At 42.5% G+C, this 17,784-nt stretch overlaps 1 protein-coding gene across 1 annotated transcript in view; it reads left to right on the forward strand.

Annotated features, from left to right (window-relative positions):
• The window catches only part of LOC124711219 (heat shock protein 70 B2-like), a 136,149-nt gene extending 119,653 nt beyond the window's left edge, over window positions 1–16,496 (forward strand). The window contains exon 8 of the mRNA XM_047241179.1: window positions 15,151–16,496. Coding sequence (XP_047097135.1) covers window positions 15,151–15,396 — 246 coding nt within the window. The 3' untranslated portion in view covers window positions 15,397–16,496. The remainder of the gene's footprint in view (window positions 1–15,150) is intronic.
• The last annotated feature ends 1,288 nt before the right edge of the window (window positions 16,497–17,784 follow it).

Genomic DNA, 17,784 nt, shown 5'->3' on the forward strand with positions numbered 1-17,784 from the left:
ACTGCACGGCACTGGGCTTGCCAAATAGCGGGCCACCAGCTTAGGCGACTCACTGGTCCCCCTGCTACTTGCTGTTATGAGGGTTGTCTCCACAGCGTTCCGGTATTGCCAAAGTATACACTATAATATAAAGAGAGGACGTGTACCATGCACGGGGAAACGTGAATGTGACTAAAAATAATAGAAATGGAAATTTTTAGTAGAAAACTACAAATGCTGAAACACTATCTGATCAAAAGTATCCGGGTACCACTATCTAATGCGGAATTGACCACCAGATGTTACGAGAGGCGGGCCTCCGAGTGTAAAATGAAGTGGTGGGTACTGTGTTCGTTGTCAGAAGAGAAGCAGTAACAGAAGACTGGTCGCGAGGTCTCAGTGACTTCTAACTGTGTCACCTGAATAACAGCCGGCCGTTGCGGCCGAGCGGTTCTAGGCGCTTCAGTCTGGAACCGCGCGACCGCTACGGGCGAAGGTTCGAATCCTGCCTCGGGCATGGATGTGTGTGATGCTCTTAGGTTGGTTAGGTTTACGCAGTTCTAAGTTCTAGGGGACTGATGACCTCAGATGTTAAGTCGCATAGTGCTCAGAGCCATTTGAACACTTTGAACCTGAATAACAAATCCAATCCTTCTAAACCTGCCATATGCGACTGTTGTTGATGTGATTGTGATGTGGAAACGCGAAGCAACAACCACAGGCAAACCTCATGTAATTACGGATAGGAACTGTCGAACATTGCTAAGAGTGGCTGTATACAAATGTGAGATATCAGCGCAGTGTATCATTCGAGAGTTCCAGAGTGCTACCGGCTTTCCAACTAGCACATTGTCTATGCGCAGGGAGTTAAAAAGAATTGGGTACGATGGTCGAGCAGCTCCTCACCAGCAACAAGCATTTCTGTATTCTGCGTTAGGCGACGCTTGAAGCGGTGTAAAGAGTGACGGCAGCGGACAGTGGATGACTGGAAGCGAGTGATTTGGAGTGATAAATCACGCTGTACCCTGTGACGTTCTGATGGAAGAATTTTTGTTTGGCGATTATCTGGAGCCCGTTACCTGGCACGGAGGAACAGCTGTTACAAGAAAGAGGGGGGGGGGGGGTGTTTCTCGCATTTAGGACGTGGTCCCCTCATTGTTCATAACAAAACGCTAAATGCGTAGAGATATGAACTCATTTTACAACATTGTTTACTGTATACTGGAGGAACAATTTGGAGATGATGATTGTGTCAGCGTGACGATCCACGCTGTCATAAAGCAGCATCCGTGAAGCAACGCTTGGTGTACAACATTTCTGAAATGGACTGGCCTGCGCAAAATACCGGCTGAGCCCACTGGAACGCCCTTGGGGTGAGTTAGAGCGTCAGTTTCGCTCTAGACTCAGCGTCCGACATTATTAGTGTCTTTGGTTCCGGCACTCCAGGATGAATGGGTTGTCATTCTTCCACAGACATTCAGACACTGATTGAAGCTGTCCCCAGCATAGTTCAAGCCGTCATAAAAGCGAAGGGTAGACACACCCCTCACTAATGTCCACTAATACCTCTATGGATACTTTTGATCAGATAGTGTAGGCCCTATAGTCTATTTCGGTTCACCAGGTAACGGTTGGTTAATCTGTTCCCAGTGCACTTGTCATATCAATTCTCTCTGAAAATCTGAGTTTTCGAAATTAATCACCTTTGATTAATTGGCGCCAACGATGAAATGCCGTGGACTCCAATGTAATGTAATCTCTGGTCACACCGGGCGCTACTACATGACATACAACTTCTCCTAGTCGGGGTTCACTGTCATGAAGAATTTTTTACAGGACATCATATTCGCCGTTGACTGTACAAATTATTTATTTCACAATTGCGATTTAGGCCTGTGGGCCATTTTCAAGTGGTACTGCAAAAACGAAAAGAACACAAAAATCATGCACAAAGTCTGTGTACAGAACTGTATAAACATGTCTTGCAGAAAGTAGTACATTTCAGAAATGGTAAAATAATACATCACTTACTTTTTACTGCAGTACATGTCCGTGTTTAAAAACTTTTCGCCAAAAGTAAGCCTTTTCAGTATAGAAATACAGTATCATAAAACAGTACATCTGTACATCGTGAGGTAATGTAAATTACGTGAAATGTTACCAATGCTTCACATAAATCGCTAAAAATCGATATTCTAAACACAGTATTTACATGTGGACTACGGCCGTCGGCGTGAAAAAACCATTCCCAAGACACTCTGCCTCTGCACTACTCAGACATAGTACTCCACAGCATGACAATTTTAAGCTTCATATCATAACATCTTTTTACATCTGTGAACAACATACAGATTTATAGGTGACAGTGTAGTCGTAAGGTGCAAGGGGACAGGATAAAAATATTTATAACGGAGTAACGTAAAAATTCGTATGTTATCTGTTCACATGGTCTCACAGTGACTTGGGTAGTTACACAGAACGTGGAAACAGAAACTTGACGTATTACTTTGTTTGCATAAAGATTGCAACTGATGAAAAAACACAGAAAGACCAAAACGTTCACCAGTGATACAGCCAATAGTGCATTTGGAGAATTTGGAGAATAGATTATGCGACGTTACCTCGTAAATAAAGGATATGTATTTTTACCAAGCACTATTATGGGGAATGTAGATACGTAAAAATATATGTACAGAAGTTATCTAGAGAAAATGATTACAAAATCCAGTTGGAAAAAAGAATACCTAAATGTTGGGAAAAACTTCAAAAAGACATTATTGGGACTGCAGAAGAAAGTATTCCACGAAACATGCATCAAAAGATCTCAAAAAGATCGGAAGTGCAACATGTAAAAGATCAACTAACTTCAGTTAAATCATATTTTAAAGAGAATAACACAAGGAACTTTTATAAACCTTTCAAAAATAGTTTAAAGAAGTACACACCACTAAGATTACAGTGTATAGATCCAAAAACACAAAAGAATGCATATAATAACATGGAAAACTGCAGAATACTTGTGAACTGCTTCGAAGCACTATACAACTGCGATCCACCAAAAGAAGAATTTCATTTTGATAATATAAGCCAAATACAATCAGACTCAAAGCCAAAAAAACTAAAAAATAACAAAGCATCAGGAGAAGACACTATAATTGCTGAATTGTGGAAACACTCTAGTGACAACATTATTCTATGTATAACAAAAGTCATTAATGAAATCTGGACAACAAACAGCTTACCATCAGAATGGACGTCGGCATTAATACATTCACCAGATAAACAAGCAAAGAAAACTGATCCTAAATGAACAGAGGGATCTCCCTCTTGCCCGTGACACATAAGATCTTGTCCATGGCACTTCTGAAGAGAGCTGAAGGAATACATGACTACAACTAGGAGAGTACCAAGCAGGATTTAGGAAGAGAAGCTCTTGTAGGAAGCAAATACTAAATCCAAAGAACATAACAGAAATAAAGAAAATTAGAAACCTGAAATATGTGATAACTTTTGCATGTTTTAGAAAGGCATGTCACTGATTTGATAGAAATGCACTAATTAACATTTTAAAGGAATTCTGCATCGACAATAAAATAACAGATAACTAAAGGACCCGGAGCAAACACAACATCAAAACTAAAATTTCTGGGGAAACTGTCAAAACCATTTGAAATAAAATCGGGACTAAGGCGGGGAGATGGTTTGTCACCCCTACTTTTTAAATGCGCGTTAGAGGAGGTAGTCAGAGAATGGAGAAAATCCATCAATGCTGAAGGTATTCAACTATGAAGAAATCCAAATAAAATCACCAAACATTATTTAGCTTTTGAAGATATGTCACTAATTACTGACTCACTGAATAGCGCCAAAGAACAAATCACAGAACTACAGAAAAAACAGGCGAAATAGGACTAAAAGTATCATTTGAAAAAAACATATTTCACGACAAATGTCAATGGTGCACTCCAAATCTCAAAATACATTATAACACAGTATCAAAAACAAACTGTTTTAAATACCTAGGAGAATGGATAACAAGCAACACAAAAGAAAAAAATAGCTAGGGAAAGTAGAGTGCGTAAAATGGAAAGGGTATTCCAACTGGCAAAAAACATATATAACCAAAAATATCTCCTCTAGAATAGGAGACTAAGACACCATAAAACAGTGGTAAGGCCTAAATCACTGTATGAAGCGCAAGCACTTACACCATTAAGATTTGTGGATCTTGAAAAATTGGAAAAAGATGAAAAAAGAATTCTAAGGATACTACTGGTACTTAAAATTAATAGTGATGTTGAATCCAAATTAAGATCAAATCAAGAGTTCTATTTGAAAATAGAAAAGCTAACTGATGTAATGAGGAAAAGAAGAATTCAATTTTATGGCCACATATATCGAATAGATAGCAACAGACTAACCAAGCAGATCTAAATAGCTATAAACCCAAAAGCACACGGTTAAGTGAAACTGACAAAGACACGAAAAGCGCAGGAATTAGAGCGAACATAATAGATAACATAATACTTTTTAGAGAAGCAACGCAGAAGACTTCGTGGCTGTACTTATAAATATTTATTATCAAGATTAAATTATTTTAGTTTCTTATTTTTATGTCTTATTTGGATGTCAGGATGTAAGTGACAGAATCTCTTATTACGTTTTCAACAGATGACGAGATTTCTGGCGGGTCAGAGTAAAGTTACAGCAGTTCACAATCGTTCTTGAAGAGTTCTCAATAAATTAAAAAAAAAGTGTCATTTGCTTGAATACGATTTTGTACTTCCAGGAGAGCAACTAGTGATCTTGTCTCAGTGCGTCTGTAAATTCCTTTATGGACAGATCAGCGTCTATGATGCAGCCTTGCATACTTATTTTTCTTCTGAGCACTTTTGTATTCATCTAATCCTTGAAACAAAGCTCTAACTGTTAAGTCTGGAGATATTAGCAATCGAATAACGGCTCTACCGATTCACCGACTAGGGGACGTACGTTTGTGTTGCCTCGCACTTCTACTAACATCTGAAAAGGCTTCCTGGTGCCAGAAGTACATTGTATACCGTGTAGTCGACGGAACGTCTTCTACTTGTAGCACCATTATACTTTTTCCAAAACAATTGAGTTAAAAGACGTGATTCATCCGTTCCAGCAAAATCTGTGGACCTTGTTGTTCTCAACAGTTCTTTCTGTCCTAATTACAAGATTTCCTCTCCAGACATGACACTGTCCTAAGGTCACTCTCTTAGAAATACATTGAGCTAATTTTGGGTGGAGATTTCAATATTAACTGATTCTACAAGGAAATTAGTGATAGCGGAGATACTTCAGTACTACAGCCTGATACTATATATATATATATATATACACTCCTGGAAATGGAAAAAAGAACACATTGACACCGGTGTGTCAGACCCACCATACTTGCTCCGGACACTGCGAGAGGGCTGTACAAGCAATGATCACACGCACGGCACAGCGGACACACCAGGAACCGCGGTGTTGGCCGTCGAATGGCGCTAGCTGCGCAGCATTTGTGCACCGCCGCCGTCAGTGTCAGCCAATTTGCCGTGGCATACAGAGCTCCATCGCAGTCTTTAACACTGGTAGCATGCCGCGACAGCGTGGACGTGAACCGTATGTGCAGTTGACGGACTTTGAGCGAGGGCGTATAGTGGGCATGCGGGAGGCCGGGTGGACGTACCGCCGAATTGCTCAACACGTGGGGCGTGAGGTCTCCACAGTACATCGATGTTACCGCCAGTGGTCGGCGGAAGGTGCACGTGCCCGTCGACCTGGGACCGGACCGCAGCGACGCACGGATGCACGCCAAGACCGTAGGATCCTACGCAGTGCCGTAGGGGACCGCACCGCCACTTCGCAGCAAATTAGGGACACTGTTGCTCCTGGGGTATCGGCGAGGACCATTCGCAACCGTCTCCATGAAGCTGGGCTTCGGTCCCGCACACCGTTAGGCCGTCTTCCGCTCACGCCCCAACATCGTGCAGCCTGCCTCCAGTGGTGTCGCGACAGGCGTGAATGGAGGGACGAATGGAGACGTGTCGTCTTCAGCGATGAGAGTCGCTTCTGCCTTGGTGCCAATGATGGTCATATGCGTGTTTGGCGCCGTGCAGGTGAGCGCCACAATCAAGACTGCATACGACCGAGGCACACAGGGCCAACACCCGGCATCATGGTGTGGGGAGCGATCTCCTACACTGGCCGTACACCACTGGTGATCGTCGAGGGGACACTGAATAGTGCACGGTACATCCAAACCGTCATCGAACCCATCGTTCTACCATTCCTAGACCGGCAAGGGAACTTGCTGTTCCAAAAGGACAATGCACGTCCGCATGTATCCCGTGCCACCCAACGTGCTCTAGAAGGTGTAAGTCAACTATCCTGGCCAGCAAGATCTCCGGAACTGTCCCCCATTGAGCATGTTTGGGACTGGATGAAGCGTCGTCTCACGCGGTCTGCACGTCCAGCACGAACGCTGGTCCAACTGAGGCGCCAGGTGGGAATGTCATGGCAAGCCGTTCCACAGGACTACATCCAGCATCTCTACGATCGTCTCCATGGGAGAATAGCAGCCTGCATTGCTGCGAAAGGTGGATATACACTGTACTAGTGCCGACATTGTGCATGCTCTGTTGCCTGTGTCTATGTGCCTGTGGTTCTGTCAGTGTGATCATGTGATGTATCTGACCCCAGGAATGTGTCAATAAAGTTTCCCCTTCCTGGGACTATGAATTCACGGTGTTCTTATTTCAATTTCCAGGAATGTATATATATATATAAAATCATGTTGTATATATATACTGTGATACTGCAGAGCTCGTAAATATTTAAAGAAAATCATATTTATGAATCACCATCAGAATCAGCAGCTCTTGGTGGTTCATAAATATTACTTTTTTCTCGTACAGTCTAACTTACTTTCCAACCAAAGCACAGGGAAACAACAGAATATTTCTTTATAGCATCTTCGTATATTACGTTTCTCTAGTTGATAGACACACAGTGAGAACACTTAGTAATGGTGTGTCAAATCGTGATTCAGAAATATTAATATTATGCTATAAAGAAATATTCTGTTGTTTCCCTGTGCTTTGGTTGGAAAGTAAGTTAGACTGTACGAGAAAAAAGTAATATTTATGAACCACCAAGAGCTGCTGATTCTGATGGTGATTCATAAATATGATTTTCTTTAAATATTTACGAGCTCTGCAGTATCACAGTATATATATACAACATGATTTTATATATATATATATATATATATATATATATATATATATATATATATATATATATATATATACATTCCTGGAAATTGAAATAAGAACACCGTGAATTCATAGTCCCAGGAAGGGGAAACTTTATTGACACATTCCTGGGGTCAGATACATCACATGATCGCACTACAACGCAGTCATCAAACCAACAGTCACATATGCAAGTGAAACACTCTCCCTGAATAGAAAATTAGATTTACACGAAATTAAGAAAGTAGAGAGAAAAATTATTAGAAAAATCCTAGGACCACGATACACACAAGATGGATACAGGCTGCAGACTACCGAGACAACCGAAAAAATATCAAACATCGAGGCAGATATCAGGAAGAGGCGGATGAAGTTTTATGGACATATAGACAGATTACCTGGAAACAGGTTAACTAAACGTCTATTGGACTATATGACATCACTTAAGGCAACAATACCCTGGGTAACTGAAGTTAAGAAGGATTTGAAAAAGGCAAAAATTGACATAACAAACACATCAGACCGGGATACATTCAGAAGAAAAATCGACAAGTGGAAGTTTACTCCAGAGACGGAATCTAAACCTTTCCGACCAAAGTGGACCGAAGAAAGGAAGAAGGCCTTTGGGGAGGCAATGAAGAAATACTGGGAAAATAAGAAGAACATTAAGAAATGTTAATCACCTGCTTATCGTTCTCCCATGGGGACATTCGCTAATAATAATAATAATACTGACAGGAATTAATGCAGAGTCACATTCGAGGATAGTCTGCATTTAGAGATGCAGGCCAACTTGAAATGCAGACATTTAAAGTTAGTCTCAGAACCTACACTTTTAAAGAGTTGAGGTTACAGAGAACGCCAATAACTTATGCCACACACATCAACAAACCTCCATGACTTTCTTTGATAATTCATTGCCATCAAATAATTGCAAGTATAAAAGCAGTACTAATAAGCAATTACTTTGGACTTTAAAATATCAACTAGGAGGAAACGGGAGCAGTTTCGTAATATGATGGACAGTCAATGTTCCCAGTTACAGTAATTTCGCTACAGACAATTATGTAAAGTGCTAAAAAATTCACCACTCCGGCTATATCAATACATTGCACCTAGAGGATTGGTAGCTCTCCGAACTAAATTCAAACGTGCCGAGTAAAACTGTGAGGGACGGGAAAAATCCACCGTGGTTCAACAACAAAGTTAGGAAATTACTGCGAAAGCAAAGAGAGCTTCACTCCAAGTTTAAACGCAGCCAAAACCTCTCAGACAAACAGAAGCTAAACGATGTCAAAGTTAGCGTAAGGAGGGCTATGCGTGAAAGTAAAATTCTATGTACCGACTTGACAGAAAATCCTAGGAAGTTCTGGTCTTACATTAAATCAGTAAGTGGATCGAAGCTACATATCCAGACACTCTGGGATGATGATGGCATTGAAACAGAGGATGACACGCGTAAAGCTGAAATACTAAACACCTTTTTCCAAAGCTGTTTCACAGAGGAAGACCGCACGGCAGTTCCTTCTCAAAATCCTCGCACAAACGAAAAAATGGCTGACATCGAAATAAGTGTCCAAGGAATAGAAAAACAACTGAAATCACTCAACAGAGGAAAGTCCACTGGACCTGACGGGATACCTATTCGATTCTCAACAGAGTTCGCGAAAGAACTTGCCCCCCTCCTAACAGCCGTGTACCGAAAGTCTCTAGAGGAACGGAACGTTCCAAATGATTGGAAAAGAGCACAGGTAGTCCCAGTTTTCACGAAGGATCGTCGAGGAGATGCGCAAAACTATAGGCCTATACCTCTGACATCGATCTGTTGTAGAATTTTAGAACATGTTTCTTGCTCGCGTATCATGTCATTTCCGGAAACCCAGAATCTACTCTGTAGGAATCAACATGGATTCCGGAAACAGCGATCGTGTGAGACCCAACTCGCTTTATTTGTTCATGAGACCCAGAAAATATTAGATACAGGCTCCCAGGTAGATGCCATTTTCCTTGACTTCCGGAAGGCGTTCGATACAGTTCCGCACTGTCGCCTGATAAACAAAGTAAGAGCCTATGGAATATCAGACCAGCTGTGTGGCTGGATTGAAGAGTATTTAGCAAACAAAACACAGCATGTTGTTCTCAATGGAGAGACGTCTACAGACGTTGAAGTAACCTCTGGCGTGCCACAGGGAGTGTTATGGGACCACTGCTTTTCACAATATATATATAAATGACCTAGTAGATAGTGTCGTAAGTTCCATGCGGCTTTTCGAGGATGATGCTGTAGTATACAGAGAAGTTGCAGCATTAGAAAATTGCAGCGAAATGCAGGAAGATCTGCAGCGGATAGGCACTTGGTGCAGGGAGTGGCAACTGACCTTTAACATAGACAAATGTAATGTATTGCGAATACATAGAAAGAAGGATCCTTTATTGTATGATTATATGATAGCGGAACAAACACTGGTAACAGTTACTTCAGTAAAATATCTGGGAGTATGCGTACGGAACGATTTGAAGTGGAATGATCATATAAAATTAATTGTTGGTAAGGCGTGTGCCAGGTTGAGATTCATTGGGTGATTCCTTAGAAAATGTAGTTCATCAACAAAGGAGATGGCTTACAAAACTCTCGTTCGGCCTCTTCTTGAGTATTGCTCATCAGTGTGGGATCCGTACCAGGTCGGGTTGACAGAGGAGATAGAGAAGATCCAAAGAAGAGGGGCGCGTTTCGTCACAGGGTTATTTGGTAAGCGTGATAGCGTTACGGAGATGTTTAGCAAACTCAAGTGGCAGAGTCTGCAAGAGAGGCGCTCTGCATCGCGGTGTAGCTTGCTGTCCAGGTTTCGAGAGGGTGCGTTTCTGGATGAGGTATCGGATATATTGCTTCCCCCTACTTATACCTCCCGAGGAGATCACGAATGTAAAATTGGAGAGATTTGAGCGCGTACGGAGGCTTTCCGGTAGTCGTTCTTCCCGCGAACCATACGCGAGTGGAATAGGAAAGGAAGGTAATGACAGTGGCACGTAAAGTGCCCTCCGCCACACACCATTGGGTGGCTTGCGGAGTATAAATGTAGATGTAGATGTAGAAAATATATGATATATTGTAAAAGTGTTAAGTCCAAAAGTGGGTGCTCAACTTATTGCATCACTTGTATGAGAGAGAGATACTGTTAGTGATGCATCAATGTTGTGCAAACCATTTAATAAGCACTTCCTGTTATTTGCAGTCAATTCAAATCGAAGTCGCATTGAAAGAATATCCTGGGAGATTACTGATCACCGCTGTTGGATTCTAAATTTGATTTCATTTCAAACCACGACCGGTTTCAGACAAACGTCGGTTTTCAACTGGAAGGCGCAAGTATCTATGGGCGTACATTAATTGCGAAAATAAAACAATTCATCATCTCATAGAAATAAAAACTAGCTATAAACGTATTTGGGTGAAGCAGGGTTCACATCTCGAACCGAGCATCTAGATTTGAAGTCCCATAGCCATCCTAAACCTCTCAAGTCAGATTTCTGGAGGTCGATTTTTTCTTCCACGTCGAAGGCCAGTGAGCCTTAAGGACAGCCCTCACGCTTCCCTAGTTATCGAGACGAAGTACCGATTATCGCACGAATCACAATTAGCGACACGATGTGTATGCGAACTTCACAATTGTGAAAAGCAAACAAATGACTGGTGCATTATATTTGGTTCATCATCGATGATTTTGCATAGGGAACGAACGGAGAGGGAAATCACAGCGCAGACACATATTACATTTTTATTAGAATACTGGCGCACTGTTTCCAACGTCCTACTGCCTTCTCTGGGAAAATGACGACGATTGAAGTTTTTCCACAATCAGGGTTTGAATCAGCTACCTCGAAGTCGGATTCCTGTACATTTGAATGCCTTAGTGTTTCCCTCCGTGGAGTTGACTATCACTTTAGCTGAACCAAGCAAAATGAAAAACTTTTTAGTGATTCGCATCCTATGTTCTACAGTCACCTCTCCGGTAAATTTCCCTTGAGCCTTGAACAGCAAAAATATAAATTTATGGGGAAACATTTAATGGAGATGATAAATAACTTTTAAATTTTTTGAGAACTGTTATGAAAGATATCCTGCGCTACAGTTTAGGCACTGTGAAAAAAGATCCTGGACTCGTATTTGGGAGAAGCAGGGTTCACATCTAGAACCGAGCATCCAGATTTGAAATTTCATAGCCATCCTAAACCTCTCAAGGCAAATTTCTGGATCTTTCCTTTGAGAAGCAAGAGGTCGATTTTTTCTTCCACTTTTATTCAACCACAACTAAGGCTCTGTCTCTAAAAATGTAGTCGCTGGGTAACGCTTAACCTTAACATTTCCTCCTCACTTTGACCAACTAAACAGAGGTAATTTTGATAAGTTATCACGAAATTTTAATTACATGTGTGATAAGCATGATCCGTGGAACAAGCACTAGCCTTCCTCATTATGTGAATGATGACGAACGTATGTAAGAAAAGATGGAAATTGCTGGGAACGAAGTCAGTGCTATGGTGCGGATGGTCAAACACTTCTCAGCACATCGCCTGCAAAAACTACTTTCTGCCTTGAGCCATATATAGGAACGTGCCCTCGTAGATAAGCACAATAACAAGAGTAGTCGTAAAATTGTAATCGTAACTTCAAAAAAATTAAGTTACATAATTAGATTTTTGTTTATTTACAAATATATCTCTGCAGTTCTGGTTGAGATTGACATCCTCGCGCCAAAGTGCTGCAGCACGCTTCCAGAAGTCCCAGAAAAAAACAAAGCAGCCCATTGATGGGGTACGTCATTTTGTTGTGGCACCTCTGGAGTAGTGCCTGTACCAGGACTGCAGCAAAAATTTGATTACTTTCATTTTTTCGAAGTTACGATCAAAATTTTAAGAGTAGCTCCCGTATACAGGGCGATTCCGTGATGTTGTTACAAAATTTCAAGGGTGACGTAGAAGGGTAAATGCGTCAATTTCAGATAAGGGATCCTGGTCCGGAAATCGTTATGATACATATGATGGAATACACGTAATGATATGTCGTTGTGCTAAAAATGTAGGATAGATAGCTTTCAGAGTTGGTACTATGGAGCAAAACAAGAAAGCAATGTCTAGCTAATATAGGCTCTAAAATGCATACTTTAAGAGCTATGAGCAGTAGTTCACGTTCGATAGTGTGAAACACATCTCTTTATCTGCAAGCTCTTTAGTTTCCATATTTCTGGAGGAAGTGGCATGGACCAAAACAAGAAATAAATGTCCAATAAACATGGGGTCTAAAATGAGTACTTAAAAAACTATGGGCACTTGCTCAGTAGAAGAGACATGTTCCACAGTAGTGACGATAAATAAGTGCTCATAGCGCTTAAGGTATATACACGGTGTGTCAGAAGGAACGCCCCTTCCAATCATGTGGTATCAACAGCATGGTGCGCACACTGTTCACCCGTCAATTGACGAGATACGGGTATGGTTTTATGGATGTCTCGTCTCTCCATTTGGAGGTGTGACTTGACCAGCACGTTCTCCCAATCTGACGCCTTTATATTTCTTCCTCTGATGGTATCTTAAGTCCAAAGCGTTAGAAAACCTCCCGAAAACCTCCAGGCGCTGGAGGGCAACATCAGTAGAGACATCGCCGGTATTGGTCTTACTATACTGGAGAACACTTTGCGTAGTAGCTTCATAGCTCGTTACATGAGCACTTCGATAAAGGCGGTGCTCCTCTGAGTGATGTGATCTTTAAGAAGTGAGTGCTGTACACCGCCTGAAACTACAAAGACTCACTAACACGGCTGCATTTGTAGATCAAGAAGACCTGTTAATAATGTTTTTGGAAACGATTGAAAAGGAGCATTCTTTCTGGATCACCCTGCATTGTAGAGTCCATATTTACTGGACTTTTTCCTATTTTGGGCCATACTATTACCTCCGAAAGCTGCCTACCCTAGAATCTCAGCAGCAACAGTACCTGTATATGTACTCCACTATCAGAGGTACCAGAACGATTTTCGCTTCTAGCTTTCGACTCGATCGTTTCCAGACCAGAGATCCTTACCTCAGATTGATACATTTACCATCCCTCATTCCTCAATCATCACGGAATGACTTGATCTACTGCCCATGCGAAACATATTTTCTGAATAACTCTCTTACTTCGTAAATTATCATTGCTTATTACCGTACTGTATTCATAGTAATAAGAAACCTTATGTAAACAATACACTATGTTTTCTTCCGTGTTTGCTGGAATCTCATTGGATTTCGTTTCACGTGGAGCGGAAGCCAAGCTCTCTCGAGAGCAGTCAAGTACAGTTACAGGGATACGTTTTATGCTATGCGCTTCGCGCACATCGGTGAGCGATAATACGGGCCAACAGCTTTACTGTCACATTTAACTTCGACGGCACTGGCCAGTCAAGTGGTCCAACTAACCTGCAGTGATGTGAACAGTTACAGTTAAAACGTAAAAAGAGACGAGCAGACAAACAATGTAGCTTCAAATGCCATTTAATTTTTAGACGGAATGATTAATATTCGGCAAAATTCCAGCAATATCGCATCCTTTTTAAGGGATCAGAGGGAGACCATAACATACTGTCTTTCTTAGCTCAGCCAGTATTGTAACTGGAAACATGACATAAACACAGGGTAATTTTACTGCGTGAGCTATGCGTGATTTAAAAACTTATTGGAGGAATTTCATCGTGTAGTTAAATATTGAAGACACTGGCGGTACTATTTACAGTCAGTCGTCTTGTAAGTCTGATCTCTTTCCATATCCGAATCCGAGAAATACATTTCAATACCGTGGTAACGAGTCGATCTACGGTAAAATACGGGAAGTTATCCAGGGCTCAAGGTTTCTCTTCTTTTATACCGTGCCGTTTTGTATCCGCCAGCGTTCAGCGATGACGTGTGACAAAGTTTCTGTACGCCTGACGGCTTAAATCCCTCGTTATTTCTCGTGACAAATCCCTTGCCTCGAGATCAGTTCTGTTGTGTTCTGTTCCTTATCATTCTGGCTGGTGTGAGACCATATCTATGGTGTAAAACAATGGATGTAGTCCAAATAAAGGGCATCTGATTTTTCGTTTTTGTCCTAAAAATTTAATTTGTTATGTTTTCTTAATTTAAGCAATACTGGATAATAAAGAATTTGTATTTGCAATGAAAACTGGAATTTTGCGTGCAATACGTAATTAGAAAAAGGAATACGTGCATGTTTCATAAAACCTGCTGATTAGGTACGTGTTAATAAGCATATATTTCATGAATCTCATATTTGAAAGATGTAGATATTCCGACCTGAACGAATCTCAGTGTACGATTCCACAACGCTACCAATTCATCTGCACATCCCACTACCAAACACGCCTTAAATTTAGTTCTTGGAAAACTTCAAAGCTGATTTTTTCTGTAAACTTGTGAGAAACTTTGAGAACAGTCTGTTTCTCGCTACTTTTTAACGATATTGCACGTGCGTGTTTCACTGGGGAGCAGGAAGCAGCGTGAGTTATTTTCACACTACGTACCAACAAAGCGATAATCAGCACACAACAGTACAGAGATTGCGACTCTACACGATTTTTAATATAAAAACTGCATATTTAAAATATGATTAAGAAAAACGTTGATTGCTGTTAATACATTAGAATATCTTTTAAGTTTCATTCACAGTAACACAGCAACAAGATATCTAATACGTAAATAAGACCTACTTCCAAGAGCGTAACAAAACCGGTGTACGTGTGCTGCGGTCGCTGACCAATCACCGCGTTAGTGTTTGTTTACATCATGTTTAGTCTTATGATGAATAAGGTATAAGAGTTTACTTTGCGGAAGGTGGACAGTGTGGACACCGCATGTGCTTTTGCCGCAGGACGCGGGTAGCAAGCTGAGCGACGCGGACAAGGCGACGGTGCGAGACCAGAGCGCGGAGGCGCTCAAGTGGCTGGACAGCAACTCGCTGGCGGAGCAGGAGGAGTTCGAGGACCGCTACAAGCAGCTGTCGGCCGCCTGCTCGCCCATCATGGCCAAGCTGCACCAGGCGGGCGCCGGCGGCGGCGCGGGCGCAGGCACGGGCTCCGGGGCCGCCAAGGGCCCCACCGTCGAGGAGGTCGACTGAGGCGGCGGCGAGGCCGCTCCGTGAAGAACTCTACTGTACTGTGGCCACACCATTCTAACACACTCCTTACACTAGCCTGCCACTCTCGTTTGGGAATTACTTCGTTGTACGTCACACACTATGCTCCAAATTTTGTTGTCCCGGTATTGCGTTTAAGCGAAGTCTTAAAAAATGCCGTGGTTGAGTGTCTTATATAATTTTCCTGCTTTGATCTAACATAAATTGCCAAATGTTGCTGACAGTGGCTTAAGAGTATTCCATATCCGTATGTAGGATCTCACGTTCTGCGGCGCTGCTGATGTATAATGTTCTCGCAGCTACGCTGCCGAATTGCTGTGTCTTCTTAGTATGATACACACGTCAAGAAAAGCGTTGCACCACGCCGATATGCCGTGCATATGTATTGCTAATGTGACTGTTCCTGTACTGATCAGGTCAGCCCTGTTGTTGTTCCACGCAACAGCAGCCGTGAGCGCTACCTACGGGTAGACCGCCACAGTTTCAGGTGAAAGTAAAGCACCAGTAGGGCCGCATTGGAGTCGTCTATGGAACAGCAGACTGAATATCCGCCATACCGCGACAGACAGTCGCGACCAATGACAGGATCCGCATCATCACGTAGGCTTGCCAACCACGGAAGTTGTTGGATGTGAGCACCGGAGTCAGAATGGTGTTGTATGTACGTGGAATTGGTTCCAATCGACAAGTAGTATCGACGACTTACACCGCACAGGCCGTTCACGGTCGATAGGTGCGAAGGATGATCAATATCTAAGACTTTTCAGTCAAAGGAACCTTGGACTATGACCGCAGAACTGAATTCGGCGTTCCGAGAGGCTAGAAGACGTCACATGTTGCATCGAACAGTTAGGAGACGATTACATGATGCGACTCTCCATCACCGACCACCATGGCGAGCATCATGTCGTCCACACTATGGACACCAATAAAGATTGGTAAGAAATGCAGAACGGACGTAGCAGAATTGGCGCCGGGAGTTGTTTACGAACGAAACACGGATCTAGAATGAGATTTTCACTCTGCATCGGTGTGTGCGCTGATATGAAACTTCCTGGCAGATTAAAACTGTGTGCTGGACAGAGACTCGAACTCGGGACCTTTGCCTATCGCGGGCAAGTGCTCTACCGATTTGGAAGGTAGGAGATGAGGTACTGGCAAAAGTGAAGCAGTGAGGACGGGGCGTGAGTCGTGCTTGGGTAGCTCAGTTGGTAGAGCACTTGCCCGCGAAAGGCAAAGGTCCCGAGTTCGAGTCTAGGTCCGGCACACAGTTTTAATCTGCCAGGAAGTTTCGAAATACGGATCTGTTTGTATCCTGATAATCGCAGACAACGTGTTTGGAGACAACCCGCTAATATTTAACGCCTCCAAGACTGTGCCCCACATAGTCAACAAGATGACGGGGGAGTCATGATCTGAGGTGGCATTATATGGGGCCAACGTACACCTCTCGCGGTTGCTGAGTCCAAACACACAGCTCTGCGTTACATGGACTGTATAGCCAAAATTTTGGTGATACCTTCAGATGGGTGATAACTCGTGTGCTCATCGTGCTGGTCTCGTGAAGATGTTACTTCAGCATGCTAGTGTCACCAGAATGGAGTAGCCTGCCTATTCCCAATCAGGAACCCAATCGAACATGTGTGGGGTCGATTGCAACGAGCAGTTTTGGACGTCGATAACGACCCCGTACTCCGTGCAACTTACCCAGAATCGCTATTGAACCGTATGATAATTTCGACCAGGACTGACGTGATGATCTCATTGAAGATATGACACGAAGGATTCAAGCGTACGTCCCAGCAAGGTTAGTTTCCATGACGCCACGTATTGATGTTGCTCAGGACTGCTGCCAAAAAGCGCCATGGGAAACGGACGATATTGTCGTTACAAAAATATTTTTTTTATTTGATGAGCTGAACACACTACAATTGAATATATGTGCGTACCTCAGAGACAATTTTTTTTTTTGCCACGAATTTCTAAACAAAAGGGTGATGCAAAGCTTTTGTTGGTGTGTGTATTTCGACAGTGTAGCTCGTTTTCATCGTCAGATGTTCCCTGACGTAGTGAAGGGTCGCTGAACACTTCTCTAACTTAATCACACAATGGATCACGGTGCTACAAGAAGTTTGGCACAGACGTCGATGTCCTGGGACAGTGATCATAAGAGAGGTGGTTGAGATTGTTCGAAAAAAATCTATTATCGGAAGCTCCGGCTACAAACTGAGAAGCCCATGCTATGCTGCCTTAAAATCAATAAAAGAACACCGGAAAGCTCAAGTCAAGCACAAACAAGGAAAATAAGCCAGTGGCACACCACCTGGACGGCATTCACTCTTAGAGGGAGCGGACCGCGGACGAAACGCC

The sequence above is a fragment of the Schistocerca piceifrons genome, chromosome 1 (genome assembly GCF_021461385.2).
Source record: "Schistocerca piceifrons isolate TAMUIC-IGC-003096 chromosome 1, iqSchPice1.1, whole genome shotgun sequence".
NCBI classification, from domain to species: domain Eukaryota; kingdom Metazoa; phylum Arthropoda; class Insecta; order Orthoptera; family Acrididae; genus Schistocerca; species Schistocerca piceifrons.